The sequence below is a fragment of the Cupressus sempervirens genome, chromosome 11 (assembly GCF_028749045.1).
Source record: "Cupressus sempervirens isolate cs-2001-9-10 chromosome 11, ASM2874904v1, whole genome shotgun sequence".
Taxonomy (NCBI): domain Eukaryota; kingdom Viridiplantae; phylum Streptophyta; class Pinopsida; order Cupressales; family Cupressaceae; genus Cupressus; species Cupressus sempervirens.
Genome location: NC_143128.1, coordinates 689,961,610 through 689,987,365, shown reverse-complemented (window position 1 = coordinate 689,987,365; position 25,756 = coordinate 689,961,610). Strand labels below are relative to the sequence as shown.

The 25,756-nt window shown below is 34.3% G+C and overlaps 1 protein-coding gene across 1 annotated transcript; it reads left to right on the top strand.

Moving 5' to 3' along the window:
- The first annotated feature begins 138 nt into the window (after window positions 1–138).
- On the top strand, window positions 139–23,295 carry LOC149531592 (mediator of RNA polymerase II transcription subunit 15a-like). Its single transcript, XM_089810680.1, has 4 exons — window positions 139–322; window positions 15,578–15,656; window positions 21,616–21,727; window positions 22,608–23,295. Exons 1-4 carry the CDS (start codon window positions 283–285, stop codon window positions 22,737–22,739), a joined length of 363 nt encoding a protein of 120 aa, XP_089666806.1. The 5' UTR covers window positions 139–282; the 3' UTR covers window positions 22,740–23,295.
- The last annotated feature ends 2,461 nt before the right edge of the window (window positions 23,296–25,756 follow it).

Below are 25,756 nucleotides of genomic sequence, written 5' to 3'. Positions count from 1 at the left end.
AAAAGTCTCACAACTTTTCTCACAATAAAATGCATTTCTCTACAACTTAATTAAAATTCTATCAAGTTAATTAAAATGTAAAACATAACTAACCCTGCGCAAAACAATTAATGTTGACACAGGCTATGTGATGCCCCTATAGAGGTCTCCGTTATCGATTGACTTCATTTCCTTCTCGTAAGCGGAAATTTAGAGGCATTTTTTCACCGTTGAACTCTGTCCGGCCGCGCTGGTTTCTGATTTCTGCCAGAACTTAGTGGAAATTCCTCAGCGATTGAAGCTATGCCAGGACTGCCATACCCTAGCACTCTGGGCACGCCTGGTAAGCCGCTAAATATTTCATTCCTTTTTAATGGATCCTCTCGTATTGCAGTGATATGTTTATTAGCAATAATTTAGCTCAGATCTGTCTGGATCTCTTCATATATCAGTTGATGGTGTCGGAATATATATCGCTAAAACCCATCACCCAATACCCCGTTTCCGTGATAAAATAAAAGGAGTTTCGGTAAAACTACCCAAAATACATATCATTATATGGTCTAAAGAACATCGAGGGGAATTGCATAGCCCACACATATGCATACCCAAAAATGCAGATTAGTTCTTTGAATTTTATATCGTTAATATAAACCTTTCTACCTTGATTGGTTCTTTCTAGAGCAAGTTTATCGAATATGGTGAGCACTTATATCAGCAGTTAAACTCGTTTTTGGTGGTGGATGCTAAAAGATATGATAATTTGGAAGACATTTAATTCTTGTGAAATACCACAAAAGATATCTTTAGGAGTCAATTGCATATTGTTCAAACTTCAATATACTGTGCATATCTGTTATATTTAACTGGATCAGCATTGAATGCGGTAATGATGGATTTGTTCTTACAGTGCGGAGTGGCCTACAGAGCCATTGGTAGGAAAATTGTAGAATTTATTAATTTTATTTGGGGGCCTTCTAGAAAATTTTTTTATTAATTTTATAAATTGTCTTGGTGATCCATTAATGAGTTGGATTATTTGGCTTATAATTTTTTAATTAATTTTTTTAGATCATTTTGTTTTGGAAATTTTTACAGGTTCAACTTGTTTTATTTTAATACAGAGAGGTCAATCCCATTTAAAGTTTTAAACTAATTTAGATAGCAAGATTTTTGTTCTTATGCAAAAGTTTTTCCTAGGTAATGTACACACTTGCCGAAATATTTAATGATCTTAAGTGTGGGAATGTGACTAGACTCTGTGCAAATGCTTTTTATGAACATATTATTTTCTGTGCCACTATGCCTGAAATTCGTTTTGACTCCTTTGGAAGGAATTGAACAAATGGCCTTTTTAGGGTCAATTTGTGGCCTAATTTTGATGGTGTCAATAGAAAAACTAAAAAAAAAGTTGCATGGATATGGATATAGATACAAAACAAAGTTGCATGGATATGGATATAGATACAAATAGTGATACGGTATTGTGTATGGATACGGCCATTTTTTTAAGACCACCAATATGGATAGGGATGGACACAACATTAATAAATAAAACATACACATATATTTAACATAGTTTTAAAGTTATTATAGGAGATTTTCATTACTTCAAAAGCAATATTGACACTTATAATTTAATTTTACACTCTACAATTTGTAAACATGGTAGAGTTACATTAGAAGATAACTGAAAAAATAGGTTGCTGAAATAGAAAAACATTTTATTTGTCTTTCTGATTTGGTGCAGGTTTTGTTTAAACCATTTTAAAAAAATTGCTTTAATAAAGCTTTTTTGAAATCAAATTTGGGAAGATTTGCATCAAATCATTTAAAACATCAAGTCCCATAGTATTTGGCATGGTTGGAAAATCAATTTTTTTTAGGCAGACATGGGTACAATATTTGACGTGTATCCAGGCAGTATCGGATACATTTCCTAATTGGATATGGGAATATGAGCGCCCAAGGAAGGAGAGAGGAGTTTCTGTCAACTCTGACTAAAAATAATAATTTATTAATGTTTACTTTTGAACCTCTCAGATTGAGTCAAATTCTTGTTCCACATAATTAGCTATGTTTCTGGTAAACTGTGCTTGACATAAGTTTTTTCGTGCACCCCATAAAGTCAATCATCAGAGCCATCCGTGGAGTTACTATTTATGAGCAGCATTTGATTTTTTCCCCCTTGAGATGATACTTCTGCATGATCTTTTGTTCCAATCTACTTTCTAGAGTTGTTTTACTCTACTCCAAGTCTCAGCTTTTGCCACCTAATTAGAATGGTTGAGATCTTCTAAAAGTTAATTTATTTTCGTCTCATTAGAATCAAATTTCTAGACGTATTTTCCTTAACCCGGAGCCTAGCCTTTACCAACTGATTAGAACAGTTGAGGGTGAGTTTCTTAGAGTAAGCTCAATTTGTCTCTTTGGAATTGAACTTTTAGATGTACTTTTATTTTATTGTAATTCTTTTTGGAAGCCCCAACAAATTGGAGCATTAATTGATCAAGAAAAAGAAAGATCAAAACCAATAATCTGTGTAGGAAATTCCATATTAAAGAAAAAAACTGGTCTAGGACCTAAATTTTTTTTTTTTGAAGAGTTTAAAGATTTATTGTCAGTTTGACAACATAAATGTAGAGAAAAAGTAACAATCACAAATGTTAGTAGAAGCTCATTACTAAGGAATGCAATTGAAGAGAACATAATTAGCATGAAGACGCTATGAAGTGGAAGAAATAAAATTAATTATTAAATTCCTTCAAAATTCAAAAGAAGCGCAAAAAGGTTAACATCAAGTATTTACCTGTTGAGGTGAGTTTTGTTCCACTACAACATAAAAATGTTAATACTTAGTATTCCAAGATGAAATACCAAATTTCCAACTCTCTTGAATAAGGTCACCGCTCATGCTAAGCTTGCAAAGGAAGATTGTGAGAAGACTTTAAGGATCCCTTCAATTGTGGATACTCACTCACTGAAGTAATGCGATGTGCTGGTAATCACTAAGGGTGCTTACGCTATTCACTTAGTAGACATCAACTCTTCAGTTTCTAAAGATTCGGCTTCACAATGTGCAATGAAAATATAGCTTTTGAGTTTTCAATTCATGAACTCTCAATTTAAACTTTAACATAATTTCTAGTTCTTTACTTCTTTACATCTACGCCTAACTATGAATGCAAGGAAGTATGGATGACTTGGACCCTACTAGATGTAATCTTGTTAGTGATTCCACCCACTTAGTGCAAGCTTCTAAGACAAATGGATTTCAAATTAACATGTCCACTTTAATTCCATCAAGGGATGTAAACTAAAGATTATCAATGAAAGTTACACTCACTAGCTCACCACACAAGTCACTGACAATCAACAAGAGGCTAGTGTTGTCTTTATGTTCGAGTCAAGCAAGTAAACATCCACAATTTCTTTCATTTGACTAAATGACTTCTAAACACCATGAAAAGATATCTACTACAAGTGAAGGACTGAAGAAGACATGCAACATTTCAAAGCAACATCAAGTGATTCATCATGAAGACCAACAAGGAGTCATCAATCACTTTAATAGCATTGTGGCAACAATTTCGACAAGTTTCTCTCTTTTCTAGCCTACCTATACTTCTAGCTCTCTAATCTATTTCTTCCACAATCTAACCCCTTACAATTGTGAAGGCCTTAGCCTTTTATAGTTGTTCGATTGCAATGAAGGCCCAAGATTAATACTCACAAACCCTAATTAGGGTTGCCACCCTATCAACCAATTAAATGAAGGCATCACCTTGTGGGTCTTTAAGTAAATTATAATGCTTTTGAGAGCCAATGACAAAATTGTACTCTTGGCATAATATGATCAGATGTGCTTGAACATGTGTAACTAGAATTTTCTAATTGGTTGAAAGGAAGTGGGCGCCACCTCAATATCCTTATCCTATAGACTTGATCAGTCTTTTGGTGATGGGAAAATATCTTTTGATACTCAATATTATCAAGTCTTCAATTGTAATAGCATATTCCCTAATTGCTTTGTCTTCTTGAATCTTCTCCACCTTTCACTCTTTGTAATTTTCTCCTTGCTATGACTTAGATTGCTTGTACTTGTAAACTTGATATCTTGAACTTCTCAAAGTGATGAAATCTTCATGTAGCTTGGATTCTTTCAAAGCAAACTTAGATTTTTGGAGGAAATTCTAGTTGATGGTAATTTTCTCTACTGCAGATTCTGATTTCTTAAGTCCCATCTTGATCTTGATTTGAATTTGCACTTTGATAACTTGATTTGGATCTTCCCTCATTCAAAATTTTGAGCTTGACGTTTGGAGTTTGACCTGCGATCATCTCCTTGCACTCCTAGCTTTCATCTCAACCGAGTACCATTGGATTCAACTTGAAACCGCTTCTACATGTGTCAAAATTAAAAAAAATGAAGTGAGTAATCGACAAAATCTGATTTCAGGCCTTTTTACATTCTGCTCAATACAAGTCTGGGAGCATCCAAAAACACATTCAAACACTGACCAAACACTTTCCTAGAGCCATGGAAATTGACAAGCATGCTGACTGCTATTGTGAGAACTGGACTACCAAGTGGATTTGGATGACATGACCCGAGGTGCATGATATTAATCAGTCAAAGTTGGCAACTTCAGCATTTCTGAACTGACCTTTGGAACCTTACCAAATCACTGCCATGAAAAAATATCAAACCATGCTCTTCGAAGCTGACAGAGGGTGGGTACATTCATTTAGGTACAATGAACACGTGTACCATATGGATTCAAATAGCCCCAGTAGGTCTGCAAAATATCAATTGTGATGTACCCTATTACGCTTAGGCTTAGTCATTATCAGATTAACCCAAATTTAATATTTATATCCTAAGTTAGATGGATAAAGATACAATGATTCAGTCTCAGACATTCAAAGTAAAGAAACTTATTCATTATCTTATTAGATCAAGTTATCTATATATATCATTAACATCTATACTGACCTTATTACTACTTCAACTCAATGAAGGATGGATTAGTAATGTAACCAAGGTGCCTAGATACCAATTTCAATAGGCTCTCTCAAAGTTTACTGGTCCAAGCTCATATCCTATCTTGAGATTCACCCTCAAGGCTTCTGGGGCGCTGACCTTCACCCTGTCTAGGGAGTATTACCATTGATTGAATTTAGACAAAGCCCCTCTTGCAACAATATAGCCCCTTTCTACCCACCCTAAACAGTAATAAGTTAGAATATAGTTTGAATGCATATTTATAAATATCCTTATATATGTATGTATATATATGCATACTACATATCTATACATTAAATATAATATGAATATTTCTGATTGATTTTTTTAATAGATGATATATATATATATATATATATTCCATATGTTTTGGATGTCAGGAGGCTTGTTGCCAGATGGTGCAGATTTATTGCTGTCTATACACCTGTATTGCCCTCTATATAGTGTTTTTCTTCCATGATATATTTATTTTTTTCCCAAAACAATACCTATGTCCCTTTTGTTAATGTTTTAGCCCAGGAATAGAGATAAACAGCAATAGAAGTACATAAATCATACACAAAACACTCAAATCATTTATTTTGGGAAAACTTTTCCATGGAAAGGGAAAAACCCAACCACACCAGCAAAATATGTCTTTTATTGATCATCAAATATTCAGGTACATGGCTTTCCAATTGATTGATAACAATATACTGAGCAATCCCATAAATGGATTGCATTTGACTCTTCATTTTACACACAATGGTTGCTTCAAATCCCAAAAGTGAGACCATTTAAATCTCCAAATATACAACACTTAATATGTTCCTAAGCATGCCTCCTCGCATGATGTGTGACACGTCTTTTTATATATATTAACTTAAATACCTCTTTCAGCTTAAGGTGACTGTAATGGTCATATCAAATGTATTTCCATTTTACAATTTTGGTCAATAAATTTGCAAGGCTTCTCAATCGTGTCCCCTCAAACAGGGTGCTTAAATGGTCAATTGTCAAGATGTTTCAATAACTTATTTGGATGACTTTGTACGTTGAGCATTCACTGACAAAGTGGCATTGTCTCTCTACCATTCCCGAAATGAAAAGAAGAGCCATTCAATCTATAGCTCCCACCACCAAAAACAAAATCTCTGAATAGGCATAAAATCTATAAAAAGTATAATCTCTTTAATATCTGTACATTCAAATATTTAATTGTAAGTTACATTGATCTTTCTCAACTTTTCATTTGAACTTCTGTTTTTATGTCTCATCTTTTTCTTAAGTTCAGCTAGCTGACACGATCTTTTTCCTTTCAAGAATGAACAAATGAATTAAATGTTTAATAAAGCTTACGAGGCTAAAGCAAGATATGCGACTCAAGAATAGTTCACGGCCCTTGTAAATGACATTGATGTTTCTATAGATCTGATCTTTGACAGTGAGTGACGAGGCTAAAGCAAGATATGAGACTCAAGAATAGTTCATGACCCTCTTAAACGACATTGATGTTTCTATAGATCTGATATTTGAAAGTGAATTTTAATTGGTAAATTTGCAAGTTTGCTCAGCACTACCTGCTAAAACAAGATGCTTACATTGCCAATTTTCAATGTACTCATAACTTATACAGATATTTTTGCATGCTGAATGTTGTCAATTTTCAAGACGTCTTTTTCTCTTTTGTGTCAAACTTGGCTGCTTGCATTTCATTTCCCATAAGAGTGACATGTTTGAGGGCAATCTTCTTAAAAACAAATTTTATTGTAGTGTTTTTGGATTAACTTTTTCTGCTTGGATGAAATTCTGCACAATTCTATATATTGATAGCAATAATTTACATGGGTTCTGAATGAGGCAATGATCTTGAATTTCAGGATGCAAATAGGCTTGGTGTGAATGTTTCTACTTGGTATATATCTTGTGGTACAAATACGCTTAGACTGACATTATTTTGTCCACTTTGAAAGAAAATCAGTTGCCTTCATGTTTAAGGTTAAGTTGTAGTCTAATCTCAGTGATGTCCATAGTCCAACTATAAAGAACAAGTCATTAGTTTTTCTTTTTCGAACCTTTGGAATTATTGTTCCATTTATTAGCAATGTTTCTGGCTATTCCATCAAGACCATGAGTTATTTTAGTCAAGGGGCAAGGGTGTTCTCACTTTCTTTTAATTTTAAATAGAAAATTACAAAGTTCTGCTGTGATGCTTGGGGAGGATACCAGATCTTTCCATCATTGTATGACTGTTTGGTATAATATCATGGCTATATGGACTGAGGGTATGAACTGCAATACAAAATATATTTACGCAACCCTTACAAAGAATGCAGATATACAGTCTAGACCTCAAGGAAACCTAATGTTCTGTTACCTTCCCATACAGTAGAAGCTTGTAAAATGGAGCAGGTAAATGACTCGCATTTTGATAAATTCAGATGCACAGGTGCCATCTTTGTGCTTGACCAAGCCAGCTTGAGGCAAGAGAAATATTACTGCTTAATCTGGATTTTCTAGATTAAATCACTCATAAAGAAGAGAGAATTTATCCGTACTGTATACTTTGAGCATTGTAATCGATGGTGGATATCTTCTGATCAAAGCTATTTTAAAACTTGTCATTCCTGATTTTACATTGAGGTAATATCTTGTGTTTATCTTCCCTAACTAAGAGGGAGTTTTGATGTTTGGGTGCTTCAATTGGATAAACCCATGAGACTAAACTATATATATATATATGAAATATAATATATATGTATTTATTATATTAGTTAAATAATAATGAATAGACATGTTCCCTGAAGGGACATGTCTCTCCATATCTCTCTTCCACAATATAAATAAAAGAGTTCACTGCTCTTGGAGAACACAATCTTTTTCCTTTCAAGAATAAAGCTTACTAGGCTAAAGCAAGCTATGAGATTTAAGAATAGTTCACAACCCTCGTAAACAACATTGATGTTTCTATAGATCTGATCTTCAACAGTGAATTTTAATTGGTAAATTTGCAAGCTTGCTCAGCTCTTTCTGCTAAAACAAGATGCTTAAATTGCCAATTTTCAAAGTCCCCATATGGATATTTTTGCATGCTGAATGTTGTCAATTTTCAAGATGTCTTTTACCCTTTTGTGTCAAACTTGGCTGCCTGCATTTCTTTTCCCATAAGAATGATTGAGGGCGCTCTTGTTTGAAGCAAATTTTATTGTAGTGTTTTTGGATCAACTTTCTCTGCTTGGATGAACTTCTGCTCAATTCTATCTATAGATAGCAGTAATTTACATGGGTTCTGAATGAGGCAATGATCTTGAATTTCAGGATGCGAATAGGCTTGGTGTGAATGTTTCTACTTGGCATATATCTTGTGGTACAAATATGCTCGGATTTTGACATTATTTTGTCCACTTTGAAAGAAAATGATTTGCTTCCATTTTTAAGGTTAAGTTGTTGTTTAATTTCAGTGATGTCCATAGTGCAACTATAAAGAACAAGTCATTAGTTTTTCTTTCTGAAACCTTTGGAATTATTGTCCCATTTACTAGCAATGTTTCTGGCTATTCCATCGAGACCATGAGTCTTTTTAGTCTAGGGGCAAGGGTGCTCTCACTTTCCATTAAACTTTAATAGAAATATACAAAGTTTTTGCTGTGATGCTTGGCAAGGATATCAGATCTTTCCATCATTATATGACTTTGGTATAATATCATGGCTATATGGACTGATGGTATGAACTGCAATACAAAATATATTTAAGCAATCCATACAAGAATGCAGATATACAGTCTAGACCCCAAGGAAACCTAATGTACTGTTACCTTCCCATACAGTAGAAGCTTATAAAATGGAGTAGGTAAATGTCTCTCACATTTCGATAAATTCAGATGCACAGGTGCCATCTTTGTGCTTGACCAAGCCAGCTTGAGGCAGGAGAAGTATTACTGCTTTCACTGGCTTTTACAGATTTAATCACTCATAAAGAAGAGAGAATTTATCCATTCTGTATACTTTGAGCACTTTCATTGATGGGATGTACGAGAAACAATAGCATCTGTCTTCAGAAAGCTGGGAATGGTAGGCACCTCCTTTATTAGAGATTCCAGTTTTGATTCAATTCTTCCGACTGTTCCCATTGGCACCAAAACCCTGTACTTATAGTTGTAGCCTGTGGAAAGAAGAGAAGACAGAATAATATGAGAAGTGTTCTTCTCCACTGCCTCAGTAATAGCTAACATGTTGCTTTGAAATATAGATGATGTGACAGATTTTACCAGTGCCTTGATGCTTGCTTGATTTAATCATTTCCCAACATCTTTTAGATCACTTCCAATGCATCAATTCTTTGAAATAGAATACCTTTATCATTGTGCAATGTGGCCTCAATAATTTCGTCCAGGGAAGCCATCTGCTTGATGTGTCTTTTTAAACTGAATTAGAGGCCCCTCGGATTAAATCATTGAGAATGCAGAAAATAAAATATTGTTTTGGGGATTCCAGAAATGAAAGCTGGTAGAAACTTAAAGCCATTCTAGCTCGCAAATTGATGGAGGGTACCTCCTCAACAAGGGAGAAATGAACAAATGCTATGAATTGCCAATCCAACTATTCTTGGTTGCATTTGTATAATTACAGGGGTGAAAGCTCTTTACTCAATTGACTGCGAAGATACTGCCACCTATCAAACATCATCACTATGGGTTCCTCATTTTGTTTGAACCCTTGGTTTGAAATAAAATTAGCTATTTTATTCGCCTCTCAGTACGAATGGTAGATGGAGCAAGATGGTACGTTATCCAAAGTCTTTTAACCTTTCATTGGGTTGTTGTTTATCCTCCAGTTCGCAGGATGTCTTTTTTTTGAGGCAGAGGAGAATAACCAAAGAATCCCCTTTAATAATTATATTGTCTATATTGCTTGAACTCACCGATTGCAATCCAAGTAGCAATGCCTCTGCCACCACTTCATTATATGTGCGTGGTTTGATCTTTGTTGATGCTTTGTTGATCAGTATATCTGTGGTGTCACGGATAACACAACTTGCTAGAGGATCCTGGGTTACCATGGCAGGTTCTGTCAAAATTTAATTTTTCATGTTCCTATCGCTGGGGATTGCTATTTGATGTAAGAAATATGTTGGGAAGAGGAGTGAGATCCAGAGATCCCGTGAAGGGGACCAGATCCTGAGTTTTCGTTGGCACTCTCTTTAGTGAATTATCAGAGCCATCCTTGGACATACTAGAAATGAGATATCTTCAGGTGTTTTCCTTTACCTGAGTCTTAGCCTTCACAAACTTGATAGAATAGTTGAGTGTGACTAAGGGCCTGTTTGGTTGCTGGAATACAACCAGAATAGGAATAGGAAATTAGGATATGTTTTGTATTCTCTTTTTAGTGGGCCAAATCGGAATTGGGAATATGAATACATATTCCCATTTTGCCCCTAAAATGAGCATATGTCCATTCCAAAAAATACCTATTATTGGAATAACCATTCCTATTCCCATTTTAACTTTTTCTTATTTGATAATGTTTTCAGATCTGTTTCAAACTGATGATATTGAAAAAAATATTTTCAAGATCTGTAAGCAGACATTTTTACTAAGAAGTTATGTTGGTAACCACCCATGAGACATTCTTCACAACATCCAACTGCTAAATCCATGGCTCATCATCGTAGTTTAGAATTTTAGAAATCTCGAAATCGGCAATCTTGTGCTCGAAGTCCATGTCCAACAAGATGTTGCACGGGTTCAAATTGCAGTATGAAATTGGCTGCAGACAATCATCATGAAGGTACTCCATTCCCTTTGCCACACCCCTCGCAATCCTCAAGCATCTACTCCAGGTAAGTGTCTTTTCTTCAATGTGCTCGGCCAAGGTTCAATTCAGCATCAACTCCATAACCAAAGCCATGGCCCTTGAAGCCCAAATGTACCCCAAAAAACAAACCAAGTTATGGCATCTTGTCAAGTACTTGAATTTCAGCGATTAAGCTCTCCCTCACGATGACACTGCCAATGATTTCATCTTTGAATCTCTTCACAACTACAACTTGCTCATTGGGGATGTGGCTTTTTGAAATTTTTAACCCTTGAGAAAACCTAGTTTATTCGCAACTCAAACCCACAGAAGAAACGAGTTGTAGATAATGTATCAGATTGGAGGATGATTGTCTGTCTCAAATGCATTCAAAGAGAATGTCTGACGAACATAAAGAGAAGACCTTTGGCGGCCAAATTCTTTGAGAGCTGGAGCATGGGATTGGTGTGGCCTATGCAATTCTCATTTCTATTTTGTCTAACCAAACAGAGAGAAAAAAATCCAATTCCAAAATAGCTATTCTGGAATAGCAATTCCCAATTGTCATTACCTATCCTTGCAACCAAACAGGCCCTAAAAGAGTGTAAAAAGACTACTATCATTGGTGCTTGCAAAACTCATGAATTCTTACCTCACCATAGGTGGTATGGGATCAGGAAAGTGGGCTGCCTTGTACCAATGAGCAACTTTAAGCTAAGTTATCGATTCAACCTCGTGGACGCTGGCTGTCGAATCAGATGCAGATAGGTGCTGGAGGTGGATGGGTGTGCTATGGGTGCCATTCAGATACCACTCATAGGCACCTCGATGCGGACAAATGCTTGTTTCAGGCATCCGAACGCATTCGGGTGCTTGTGAGTGGCATCCGAATGGCACCCATAGGGCACCTGAGAGAATCCACATGCTTCCTTGCCTAGAAAAGAATGACAAATATTTATTAATATATTTTTAACATGTGGTGTGGTCCTATTAGGCTTAAATCATGAGTAAAATGAGTGAAATAATTAGACAAATGTAATGAAAGATAAGAGCGATATGATAGATTTGAACAACAATGAGACATTGATGCCTCGAAGAAGCTCTTTCTGGGTGAAAACTTCAACCAAATAATACTATATGCTTAGTGCTTAAAAATGGATTACAAAACTAATTCCACAACTCCTTTTGAATTGCAGTAGGTTTCTTTGCAAGGGTTTCTTTTGGGCTGCTGTCTAGTTGAGCTTATATGGAAATGCATTTTGCAAACCTTTTCAAGTTTGAGAGCATTTTAAGTTGCCATTTTTGTGACAAATAGTGAGAGGAAATTCTCTCCTCAAATTATAGGGCAGGATTAAAATAAATAAATCTATGCCTAAAATCTAAAACAAGTAAATAGATTGCAGATTATGTACCTTGTAGAAATAACTTTCTAGGGGTTTTGCATCTGAACAAAATACTTGAAAGAAACAATGTAGATCATCTTTTGATCTTGAAGGTAAGAATACAAGATTGAAATCAAGACTGAAATTACTTATCTCATTTCTTTGCATATACATAGTATACATATATATTTGGAATATATATGGATATATATGCATCCATATGCATCCGCATCCCGCCCCACCAAAAAAAAAATCCCTCATCCTTTATCTGCTTCCTGCATCCACTTTGGAATCCACATCCAAATCGGTAATTTAGACTTTAAGATCTTTACATAGAGCAACTCTAGTGCTACTTTCATTAGGGACCAGTCGACTGTAGTACCCTGGGGTAAATGCAAAGGCAAGGAGATGCAAACGGGTATTCTTTTTTTATCATCTCGTCACCATGATTTTTTGGAGTTCCTTAAATAATCTTTCTTTAGAATCTTATTTTTTCTCATTTATGATTAAAAACAAGATAAACCTCACCCAAGCAAGATCTATCTATGTCAGTGAATTGGATATGCTCAATTTAGATTCAGTAAATCTTAGGAGATATAGAGCTCAATACCACCAAGATTCATCTAGTATCATTGTCTTGCCATAATGGCAGCTGCCACTGTATTACTAGATTGCCTCCATATGCTCCCATTAGCATTGATTACCATTGTAGAAAATGCCTCCTTATCCTTCACAAGGTGTCTCAAAACAATAGTGTTGTAGGCGAATTGGGTCTCAACAACCTATTTCAAAATCAAAATAGTCATAAATTAAAATAAAAAACTTTGGGAGTTTTACTAAAGTCTAATACATATTTAATTTTAAAATATTTTAACTAGCCTTCAAGAGCTTAAATTTCAAGAATTGTCTAAATATGGCTTGCTGCATTTGGTGGTTCGTGATGAACGTTTGGATCTCTTGGGCATCAACATATATTTGTTTGATCCTGTTGAGATAATCGCTGTTGCACACATTGCATAATATTGTAATATTTTGTTATTTTATTATGTAATGTTGCACCTAGGAGTACCTAGATGGACATGCAACATGTAAAGATTCCCATGGGATATCCTTGATGAGTTGTATTGTAACATTGTGATAATATTTGATGAAATTATTTAATGTTGGGGAAAAGAATTAAATGTCCGAAATTGAACGTGGGGTTAATGGGTTAGGTAGCACAATGTTTATGTAATACCACTTGGTGGTTTTGTGGGACTTGCTACTATATAAGCAACCACAAGGGTAGTTGTTGTGTGAGAAAGACAAAAAAGATAAGAGTTGAGCAAGACAAAGCTTGATAGGTTAGCCAAGGGAGCATTTGTGAAGATTGGAAGCATGGCGTGGGATGTGTGGATTCATGCTTGCTCACATGGATTGCTTGGTTGTGGCTATGGTTTAGAAGGCTTCCATGGTTGTATTGCAATGATAGTTTTTGTTGAATAATACATGGTGATGGGTGCTTTTGGAGGTTGGGGTTTTTTCCCTCAATGAGAGTTTCTTAGTGTATATCTTGTGTCACATTTTTTGTGGGTATGTAATCTATTCTTTTGCATGTGGATTTCAATTGCATATTTATTTCAAATCTATTATGGGTTATGTGAAAACGATAATATTTCTGGTTACAAGTTTTCTTAAAAATCCACTCAATTTTTATGCTGATTTTTTGTAGCATTAGGTTGAGTGAGTGGATATCATAAGGTGTCCAAAAAATGTGTTTATACTGCTCCTTAAATAATAACCCAACAGCCCTACAATTGTTGGCATCGTTTGTTATCACCTAACAACATTTTGAGAGCCAACTTGCTCAGTGACCTGGAAAAGAATGTTTTCAATTGATGGACCGTCCATCACTTGTCCTTTACAATTCACTACTCTCAAAATCACTGCACTTCTTGTGGACACTGTAATATCATATAGCGAAGGGTGAGTTCTTGCATCTTTCCATCCATCATATGCCATAGGCACATCTATTTCGATCCATGAATCCCTGATGAGCTTCACAGAATCATCTAAATGTGAAAAGCATTAAAGCGAAAGTCTTGAGTGCCTTTCTCTATTTACCATTGGTTGGACAATTGAAGGCATCAAAATTGAGCCATGGGTTCAGCTCGCAATCCATGCAGAAGATTGTCAATGAGTTGTCATAGGACACCAGGCAGGCGATTGTCAATGAGATGCATGTCACTAAATTTGTCATTCCTTTTTAATGGATTCTTTTATATTGCAGAGCTATGTTTATTATCAAACTTTTAGACCGTTTGGGAAAATCTCACCTTGTAATTTAACTCAGATTTGTCTGTGTTTATAAAATTTGGATGAATATCAGTTGATGGTGCCTGAACATATATGGCAAAAACCCATTATCCAATCCTCTGCTTCTGTGAATAAATAAAAAGAGTTTCAGTAACCCTGCCCAAAACATATATCATTATATGGACCAAAGAAGATCAAGGGTAATCTCGGATTATGCACTGCCACACATATGCATACCCCCAAAAGGTGGATTGGTTTTTTGGTTTTTATATTATTAATATAAATCTTTCTACTGTACAATCAAATTTGTCTTTAGTTGATTATGCAATTTAAATCTAATTTTTATAATTATATCTTTCCTGTCCTTTTGTTGAATTTCATTACTGGTAAAGGTATCATGATGTTGTCTATCTAATTGTCTCAAATATTGCATTCCTTATTTTTCTCTTGATAATGCACTCCTTATTTTTTTCCTTGTTCTTTTACCCATTTGGGTATCTATTAGCTTGAATGTCTGAAGGCAAAGAGTTGAAGATACGAACCATTTGTACCAATCTATATTTATATCTATATAGATGATTATTGATCAATGATTTTAAACATTTTGGTTTACTTGCAGGTGCATCTTGAGAAAATATAATTAAAATTTTAAAACCAATCAAATTTACAAATAGCATTTGTTGTTATTAATTGTAGAGTAAGAAATTTTAAATGTATATGTTATTCTTTACTAGTAAGAAATCAGTTAATATAATTAGCAAGAAATATGAAGAGAATATAATTAAAAAGTTGAAGGCAATCAAATTTGCAAAATATCACCTTGTGTTATTTAGTCTAGGATAATAAATTTCAAAATTTAAATCTGTACATTATTGTCCATTAGCAACCAATTCTATATAAACATTAGTAAGTAAAAGAGATATAAATCATAAATTATAATTCATAAACTGATTTTTGAACCTTTGGAATTATTTTTCCATATTATTAGCAATTTTTCTGGTTATTCCATCCTTACCAGGACTTTTTTTAATCATTTAAGTTAGGAGTAAGTGTCCTCTTACTTTCTATACTTTATGTGTAAATTGCTGAATTCCTGCTGTTATGCCTTGCGAGGATTCAGCCAGCACCATGACCACCAATAACAACAACTGGAGGAATGAGTTACCACACGATTGCAGGCAGAAGATCATCAATAAGATGTACGCAATAAAGTTGTGCATTCCTTTTTAATGGATCCTTGTGTGTTGCAGTTCCATGTTTATTGTCAAAATTTGAAATCAATTGGGAAAAGCCCACCTTGTAATTTAGCACAGCATTGTCTAGGTGTTTTAAAATTTGGATGAATATCAGTTGATGGTGCCTGACCATATATTGCAAAAACCCATTACCTAATACTTTGTTTCTGTGAATAAATAAAAGGGAGTTTCATTAACCCTACCCAAAACACATATCATTGGATGGATTAAATAACATTGAGGGCAATCTCAGACTATGAACTGCCCACCCATAGGCATACCCTAAAAAGTCAGATTAGTTCTTTGATTTTCATATCATTACTTAGAATTTTTTTATTTGAGTATGATGTAAATCTAATAGTTATTTTTTTCCTTGTTCTCATTTATATCTGAGACTCTAATAGCTCACCAAGATATCTGAAGGCAAAGAAATATTGATGATAGGGACATTCGTACTAATCTTTACTTATATCTATATAGTTGATTATTGGTTGTAAACATTATGATTTACTTGCAGGGGCATGTTAAGAAAATAGAGTCAAAATTTCAAAACCAATCAAATTTACAAATATCATTTGTTGTTATTCATATTAGAGTAAGAACTTTGAAATTTATATGTTATTCCTTGTAATGGAATCAGTCAATAAAATTCAAGAAAATGTTAAGAGAAAATAAAAGGTTTGCAAAATATCACCTAGTGTTATTTAGTGTAGGATAATAAATTTAAATTTATATCTGTACATTATTGTCTTTTAGTAACCAAATCAGTTGAGCAAGATTGTAAGTAAATACATTTTATATAAACATTCGTAAGAAAAAGAAAGAAAAATCATAAATCACAACAAATTTGTTTGTACCACTTTAAAAAAAGTTATTTAAGATAAGACTTATTTTAAAAGTAAAGAGAGGATAGAGTTATTTTAGAGTAAGTTTATCAAAGTTGGTGTTTAGATTTTAGATATTTTTCCTTAAAACAAGTAAAAGCATTTTTGGTGGTGGATGCTGAAAGAAATTTGGAAGAAATTAATTTGGTGGATAAGATTATTCCTGTGAAATACTTTGAAAGATTGCTTTACGAGTCACTTGTATATAGTTCAATATACTGTGCATTTCTGTTGTATTTAACTGGATCAGTATTGAATGCATTTATGATGGATTTGCCCTTACAATGTGGACTGGCCTACAGAGCTAGTGGTAAGATAATTGTAGAATCTATTGATTTTGTATTGGGGTCTTGTAGAATTATTTATGTTAATTTATTTGTTTTGGATTTCCATTGACAAATTGGATTGTTTTGACTCTAAGTTACCAGATCCTTGCATTTAGGCGTGGATCCTGATTTCAGTACTATTCTGATTCTGATTCCTTCTGGATTCCAGCCAGGGATCCAGAGGAATCCATGGGCATCCAAGGCTGTGAGTGCTCAAAAAGGGGCCCCACATGCCATTGTTTTATTTATTTTTAAATTTTAATAGCATGCATTTAGCCATTTGATGATCATTCATTCATTTCTCAAGCATTTTCACCATTTTTGCTTTCTTCCACTGCTTTGCATTTTTCTTCAAAGATGAATTTGGATATTAAATATGAAATATGACTTGTAATTTAAATTTTCATTGTGTAACGACATTTTGAGACTTTTGCAAAATATGAATATGATATATGAGGTATTTTATTTATAATGTTATTGGCAATTACGGGTTTATGAGTATCACACGTCTAACTTTTCTTCTTCTTATTATATGATTAAAATTTTGAACCAATGATGAATGAACATTGAATGTGGCAATTATGGATTTATGAGTATCACACTTCTAACTTTTAATGATCCTTAGAAGGGGATACACAGAGATGTCAGTCTCATTTTAACTAATATAGAAAGCAATGTCAATGACCCAAAACCTTAGGGAGTTTACCATCACTGGCATGGGTTAGACCTGGTGCCTGATTCCAACATGGTAACTCTCTCTGAAATGCAGAAAAATAACACTCCTGCAACAGCACATACTTTATAAACTGTGATCAAGCAACACTACATTAGTAGGAAACAGTCAAAACTTCATGAACAAACCCAACCAGATTTTTCCTGTGTCAAGCAAAAATTTCAGCCTAAGTTTGAATACCTTATCCAGGTTCTTGTGCTTATGCAAGAGTTTTTCTTAAGTATGTACTCAGTTGCTGAAATACACAATGATTTTAAGTTTCAGGATATGATTAGACTCTGCAAATGAGCATATTTCTTTCGGTGCCATAATGCCTAAAAATATTTTTTTTAGCTGGTTTGGAAGAAGTTGAACTAACCTTCTTTTTAGGGTCAATTTGTAGCCTAAATTTGATAGTGTACATGGTCAGACTGAGAATAGCGATTTACAAATATTTATTTTTCGATATATGAAATTGAAATAAATTCCTGTTCATATAATTACCTGTGTTTCTGGTTAATCTGTGCTGGACACGAGTTTTCATAGCAGTCCCTTAGGTCAGTCTTTAGGGCTATCATTAAAGTAACTAGATAGAAGCAGCAATTGTTTGAAGGATTTGTTTTTTCTTCTTGTCCCCTTTGTCTTAGCATATTTTAACCAATAAGAATGATTGAGGGTGTTCCTCTCAATAGTGAATTTGATTTTAGTGTCTTTGGATCAACTTTTGCTCCTTGCTTGAATTTGTGCTCAATTATATGTATAGATAGGAGTAACTTACATGGGTGCTGAAAGAGGCGATGATCTTTAATGTCAGGATGCATCATTATTAGCAAACCCTTGTACTAGTAGCCTGGGGAAAGAAGAGAAAAGAGATCAGTAGGTTTATTTATCCACTGACTCAGTTGTACCAATCAAAAATGTCTTAGATATAATACTTTACCAGTACCTCAGTTAGTTCCTTGTCCCCTGTAGAACTAAAATGGCACTTACGTACATGGAAGAAATGGCAGAATTTACCCAGTCTTTTTTGCCCCCTCAGTCAAAGCATTGCCCAACATCTTTGAATCGTTTCCAATGCATCACTTCCCTGAAACAAGGATACCCTTGTCTTTGTGGCCTCCATAATTTTGTCCAGGAAATCTTTCTGGAAGATGTTTCTTTTTCAATTGACATAGAGGTTCCTCGGATTAAAGCATTGAGAATGCAGAAAATAGACAATTGTTTTGAGGTTGCCAGAAATGAGAGCTCGCAGAGAATTAAAGCCATTCGAGCATGGAAATTAATGGAGGATACCTCCCTGTTGAGACAGCATTGTTTTGCTCTTTTATTTTATTCCCCTCTCTGTACGAATAGTTGGTGAGAAAGATGGAAGGTCATCCAAAGCATTTGTACCATTGATTAGGATGTTGTTATCCTCCAGTTCATAGGGTATCATTTTTTGAGGGATGACAGTTAACAAAGAATCCCCTTTGATGATTATATTTCCTTTGTTGTATGAACTCATCGATTGCTATCCGAGTGGCAATGTCTCTGCATCTTCTTCATGATATGTGCTCGATTTGATCGTTTTTGATGCTTCCTTAACCAGCACATGTGTCACGTCATGTATAACACAATTTTCCCCGGAGGATCCTAGGTTACAATGGGAGGTGCTGTCAAAATTCAAAATTCTTGTTCCTATTGGTAGGGGTTTCCATTTGATGTTGGAAATATCTTTAGCAGAGGAGTGAGATCTAGAGATCCCATGTATGGGAACTGTGAGATTTACTTGCCACTCCCTTAAATGAATGATTAGAGCCATCTGTGGACACACTAGAAATGACATTTATTTCATGTGTTTTTCTTTACTTGAGTCTTAGGCTTTGTGAACTGGTTAGAATAGTGGAGAGTGACCTTAGAAATAAGTTTGATTTTTGTCTCTTTGGGATCAAACTTCTGTTGGACCTTTTGTGCAAATTTATTTTCAGGAGGTGTCTTACTTTACCCCAAATCTTAGCATTTGCAAACTGATTAGAATGGTTGAGGGCAATCTTCCTAGAAGTAAATTTGATTAGCCTCTTTGGAGTTGACTTTCAGGAGGTGTTTTCCTTGTTTGATTTTCCTCTTTGGAATCGAATTTCAGGACCTGTTTTCGTTTACTTCCAGGCTTAACCTTTGTCAACTGATAAGAATGGTTGAGGGTGATCTTAGAAGTAAGTTCAATCTGTCTTTTTGGAATTTAACGTTCGCATGATCCTTTGTACATATTTTACTTTTAGTTTGTATTATTGTCATTTGTAAAGTTAAATTTGTCTTTTTGGAATCGAACTTTTGAATGACCTTTTGTACAAATTTTACTTTTAGTTTGCATTATGGTTATTTGGAATTTTCCTTGGAAGCCACAACAAAGTGGAGCATCCTTGGAAGCCACAAAAAAGTGGAGCATAGATATCTAGAAAAACAAAGAACATAACCAATTTTACTTTTAGTTTGCATTATTGTCATTTGTAAAGTTCAATTTGTCTTTTTGGAATCGAACTTTTGAATGACCTTTTGTACAAATTTTACTTTTAGTTTGCGTTATGGTTATTTGGAATTTTCCTTGGAAGCCACAACAAAGTGGAGCATAGATATCTAGAAAAACAAAGAACAGAACCAAGAGTCTGCTTAGGAGATCCCTGTATCAAAGAAAAAACCTGGTCTAAGGAGATCCCTATATTAAAGAAAAAAACTGGTCTAAGACCCTATAGTAATTTTTTCAAAAGAGTTCACAGATTTATTGGCAACTTGACAGACAGAAATTGAAGTTGCAATCACAAAGGCTAGTAGAAGCTTATTACTAAGGGATGCAACTGAAGAGAGCCACAAACTTAAAGCCTTAACGTCCAGTGCAGCTTTGGCAATATTATATAAAACCCCAATATTATATAAAATAATAAAACCCCAATTAACCAAGGAGGCTAAAGAAGAAAAAGTTACATTCTCAGACAATGCCAAGTTTAACTTGACATATACAAAAATTATAAAGCTTGTGATTGAAATAACATCTACCTCTTGAACAATGCTTGCATTGCTGCCATAGGTGCTATATCCATGCACGATTGCCTCCATTTGAATGGAAATTTTCTACTTTAAGAGTCTTAGCTCCAGATTGTACTAAATGTTATACCATTCAAGCATTTATTTTATCTTCCTAAATTTCACATTTCAAAGGGTAACTCTGATTAAGAGGCAGGGTCCTAATGGAGACATTTATTCCAAGAATTGTGGGAAAACATCTCAAATATATATACATGCTTTTTTGTCTGGATGTGCTTGAAAACTTCAGATTTATAATTTTACCCAATTCTAGATCTTCCACCAGCCCCCTATTCTAAAATGTCTGCAGCATTGTTATCTTTCATAATAAAATTAAAAGCGATGATAGTGCAAGATTTTTCAATTGGTGATATCCCAAATAACAATATTTGACATTCAATTTTGAAGCCATTTTTGAAAATATGGAGCCAACAATTAACTTTTAACCTCTCCTTATTCTATATTTAGATTCATATTAAAGATGGGAAGGAAGATGTCTTGGAGGAGCATTCTTTATTGATTATTCATTAGATAAGTTCCCATTATTCGAGCAATAAATGCTTAATCCTTCAATCTTTGCATTTAAAGACTCCACCCATGCTTACACAGCCAAGACCATCTTTTGGCAGCCTATCAAAATTCAGTTTCATTCTTCCTTTCCTAGGGATGACTTCATTTGCCAGTAAGCCAGCTTTGCTTCACTGTTCTAACACCATTTGCAGGGGTGAATAATTTTTTACTGTAGAAGAACTTTTGTGTGCAAACTGACTGGCTATCAAGCTCAACTCTCAGCCTTATCATTTTTTCATATAACATGGCTACCCTTTCATGGTAGCTCTGCGCTTTAAACTACCAAAACTAAAGTGTTTGTCATGCTTGCAATTGGTTAGTTTACCTAGAGAAACCATGCAAGGTGTTTTCTAATGGCAAGTATTTGTGTACAGAATGGACACACTACAGAGACATATGCCATTTACAGGTCCTGATGGCATGCATGAGCTCAAAAGGATTGCTTTGCGATTTGAAGATAAGGTTTATGGTGGTGCTGTTGGTCAGGTCAGTTAACTTCACATTTATCTCATAGATATGTTTGTGTGTGTGTACACAAGTTGTTATAATTATTGGCTTTTCATTGAGTGTTGTATTTATAGCAATTATTTGTTATTTTTAAACAGTAAATAATGAACACATCCTTTAAATGATCCGAAATGGCATTATGGGAGGTTGAAAGATTCACCAATATAATTATTCTGCATGAATTTCCTTATCTCCTGTCTATGTCATCATCATACATGTCTTTTTCAAAATCCCATGTGATTGGTTATTGAAAAACAATTATAGTAGAATTGTTTGTTTGCCATATTGGGAAGAAAATATAAAATATGAGAGCTAAATTACTGAAATGCTTGATCAATTTAGGAAAAAGACAGCTGATAATTGTATATGTGCATGGGTGCTTTTCTCTGATATAATAACTAAAATTTAAATCCCAAATCCCTTAATTTATCATTTTTAGCTTTAATATAGTTAGGTCTCTGAATTTGGGAAAACTTAACGAGCGCTTCAAATTCTTAACACTCAGAAATGTTCCAGGTCTTCAAGTATCCATCATCGTCTTGCAATAAAAAATAATTTTATCCAGATTTCTAAAACTTTTCCTTGATGTGAATCTTTATATTCTTGAATCAATTTGATGGTTTCAACTTTTATAAAAAGTCCAGAAGGCAGCATAGCTATGGTTCTTCAAAATAGCTATGTTATTGCACCCTTGCTACAGCAAGATGAATCTCTCACTGCATAACATCTTCCAAGTCATGGTTTCTATTTTTTTTGTCACGTGTTTTGAAAACTATCCATGTTTATAAAGGGATTAAATGTGTGGAGTTTTGTTTTCCCTTTTCTTTGGAGGATAATGTTTTTCCTCTATCTTATGCAGGAAGACTATCTACGAAAGATAGCTCTCAAGATGCTAGTCATAAGAAATCATGTTTCTCGAGATGGAAACTCTTTGGCAGGTGGTTCTTCTAGTAGCAACCAGAAGGCTGTGGATCTTGGTGGATCTTGGTGAGCACACGAGGTCTGCCATGGACTCAGCCAGCACCATGACCACCAACACCATGACCACCAATAACTACAACTGGAGGAATGGGCTGTCACAGGGCTTCAGGCAGAAGATTGTCAATAAGATGTATGCAACTAAATTCTGCATTTGTTTTTAACGAATCCTCTGATATTATGTTTTTTGTCAAACTCTTCCACTTATTGGGGAAAACTCACCTTTTAATTTAGCTCAGATTTGTCTTGGTGGTATTAAAATTTGGATGAATATCAGTTGATGGCCCCTGAGCATATAATGCGAAAACCCATTACCTAATACCCTGTTTCTCTGAAGAAACAGCAGGACTTTTAGTAACCCTACCCAAAACACATATCATTATATGGATTAAAGAACATTGAGGGCAATCCCCGATTATGTACTGCCCACACATATGCGTACCCAAGAAAGGCAGTTAGTTCTTTCATATGCATACATACATACTACTGTACAATCAAATTTGTCTTTATTTGATTATGCAATGTATATCTGATTGTTATTATTATATGTTTATTCTTCTTTTGCTAAATATTATTACTGGTAAGGGTATCATGATGTTGTCTATCTAATTGTGTCAATATTGCATTCCTTATTTTTCTCTTTGTTCTCCAATGCATCTGAATATCTGTTAGCTCACCAAGAATGACCAGAGGAATATAAACATTGATGATAGGAACCATTCGTTTTGATCTATACTTATATCTATTTAGTTGATTATTGATCATGAAGATTATGGTTTGCATGCAGGTGTATGTTAAGGAAATATAATAAAATTTTAAAACCTATTAAATTTAGTATTTATAAATATCATTTGTTTTTATTTAATATTTTATTGAATAGTACAAAGTTCGAATTATATGTTATGCTTCTTTACTAATGAAAGCAGTTAATAGAATTTTAAGAAATATTAAGAGAATATAGTTAAATAAAAAAGGCAGTAAAATTTGCAAAGTATAACCTAGTGCTATTCAGTGTAGGATAATAAATTTTAAATTTTGAATCTGTACATTATTGTCCATTAGTAACCAAATGAGTTCAATAAGAAGAAAAAGAAAGATAAATCATAAATTACAACAAACTTGTGTATACATCTGAAACAAAAAACATTAAATCTATTTAACTTAAAGATGGTATCTAAATGTTAAATATTTTTTCTTATTTATATAAATATGGGAGCAGTTATCATAAATAGATGAAGGCATTTTTGGTGGTGGATGCTAGAAGAAATAGTAATTTGGATTACATTAATTTGGTTGACAAGATTGTTTACGAGTCACTTGTATATTGTTCAATATACTGGGCATTCTGTTATATTTAACTGGATCGGCATTGGATGCATTGATGATTGATTTGTCCGTACAATGTGGACTGACATACAAAGCTAGTTGTAGGATAATTGTAGAAGTTTATTAAGTTTATATTGGGGTCTTGTAGAATATTTTTACTATTGATTTTATAATTTATTTTGGAGTTCTGTTGATGAAATGGATTGTTTTGGCTTTTAATAAGTATAAATAATTATATTTAGATAATTTGTTTTGAAAATTTTAAAGGCTTAACGTGTTTTGTAACAAAACTTTTGTTTCAATACAGCGGGTTCATTCTCATTTTAACCAATATTGATAGCGACGACAATACCCCATAGTTGTAGGATGTTTACCATCACTGGCACAGGTTAGACCTGCAGCCTCATTCCAACATGGTACCTACCACTGAAATACAGAAACATAACACTCTTGCAACAGCATATATGTTATAAACTGTGATCATATAATGCTACATTAATAGGAAACAATGAAACATAGTAGCTGAAATGCACGATGATCTTTGGTTTCAGATTGTGAATAGGCTTTGTGTGAACACTTCTGAGCATATTTCTCTTGGTGCCACTATGCCTAAAAATTGCTTTGACTGCTTTGGAAGGAATTGAATGATCTTCCTATTTTTTAAGGTCAATTTGACTAATATTGATAGCAATGGCAATACCCTAAATCTTAGGGTGTTCACTGTCACTGGCACAGGTTAGACCTGCAGCCTCATTCCAACATGGCACCTCCTACTGAAATACAGAAATGTACCACTCTTACAACAGCATACATGTTATAAACTCTGATCATATAATACTACATTAATACGAAACAATGAAACATAGTTGCTGAGTAGGCTTTGTGCAAACACTTCTTCTGAGCATATTTCTCTTGGGGCCACTATACCTAAAAATTGCTTTGACTGCTTTAGAAGGAACTGAATGACCTCCCTATTTTTTAGGCTGATTTTGTAGTCTAATTTGCTGGGGCATATAGTCAAAACAGGTAGGGCAATTTATTATTTTATATTTTCAAACCTATCAAATTGAGTCAAATTCTTGTCCTGCATAGAGTCAAGTTCTTGTTCCAAATAATTAGCTGTGTTTCTGGTTAATCTGCCCTTGCCATGGGTTTTTCGTAGCACCCCTTTAGGTCAATCATCAGAGCTATCCATGGAGTTACTAGATAGAACCAGCTTCTGTTTGAAGGATTTGTTTTCTTTTTCCTTTTATCTTACCATCTTCTAACCAATCAGAATGGTAGAGGCCGATCTGCTCAAGCAAATTTAATTTTAGTGTCTTTGGATCAACTTTTGCTGCTTGCCAATAGTGGCATGTTGTGATGGTTAAGTTGTTGTGTTGTACTTGCCGTCAAGGTTCAAATCCCATGGGGATGAGGTCCCCCATTGCTGGCCTCATTGGTTCAGAGCTCTAGATCAAAACATTTACCCCTCTAAGAGAAAAAAGAAAAACTTTTGCTTCTTGCATGAACTCGTGCTCGATTCTTCTTATAGTTCGGTGCAATTCACATGGATGCTGAGAGAGGCAATGATCTTGAATTTCAGAATGCAAATAAACTGTGTGAATGTTTCTACTTGGCATATATTTTGTGGTCTGACTTATTATGAAGTGATTGGAAAATATTTGCTTGATATTAACAATGATCAAGAAATCAATTTATACG

Bases quoted from the DNA above. Each gene is read 5' to 3' on its own strand.
- LOC149531592 (XM_089810680.1), top strand. From the start codon at position 283: ATGCCAGGACTGCCATACCCTAGCACTCTGGGCACGCCTG. The intron at 323-15,577 runs GTAAGCCGCTAA...GCGAGGATTCAG, and splicing joins TAGCACTCTGGGCACGCCTG to CCAGCACCATGACCACCAAT. The intron at 15,657-21,615 runs GTACGCAATAAA...ATTTGTGTACAG, and splicing joins CAGAAGATCATCAATAAGAT to AATGGACACACTACAGAGAC.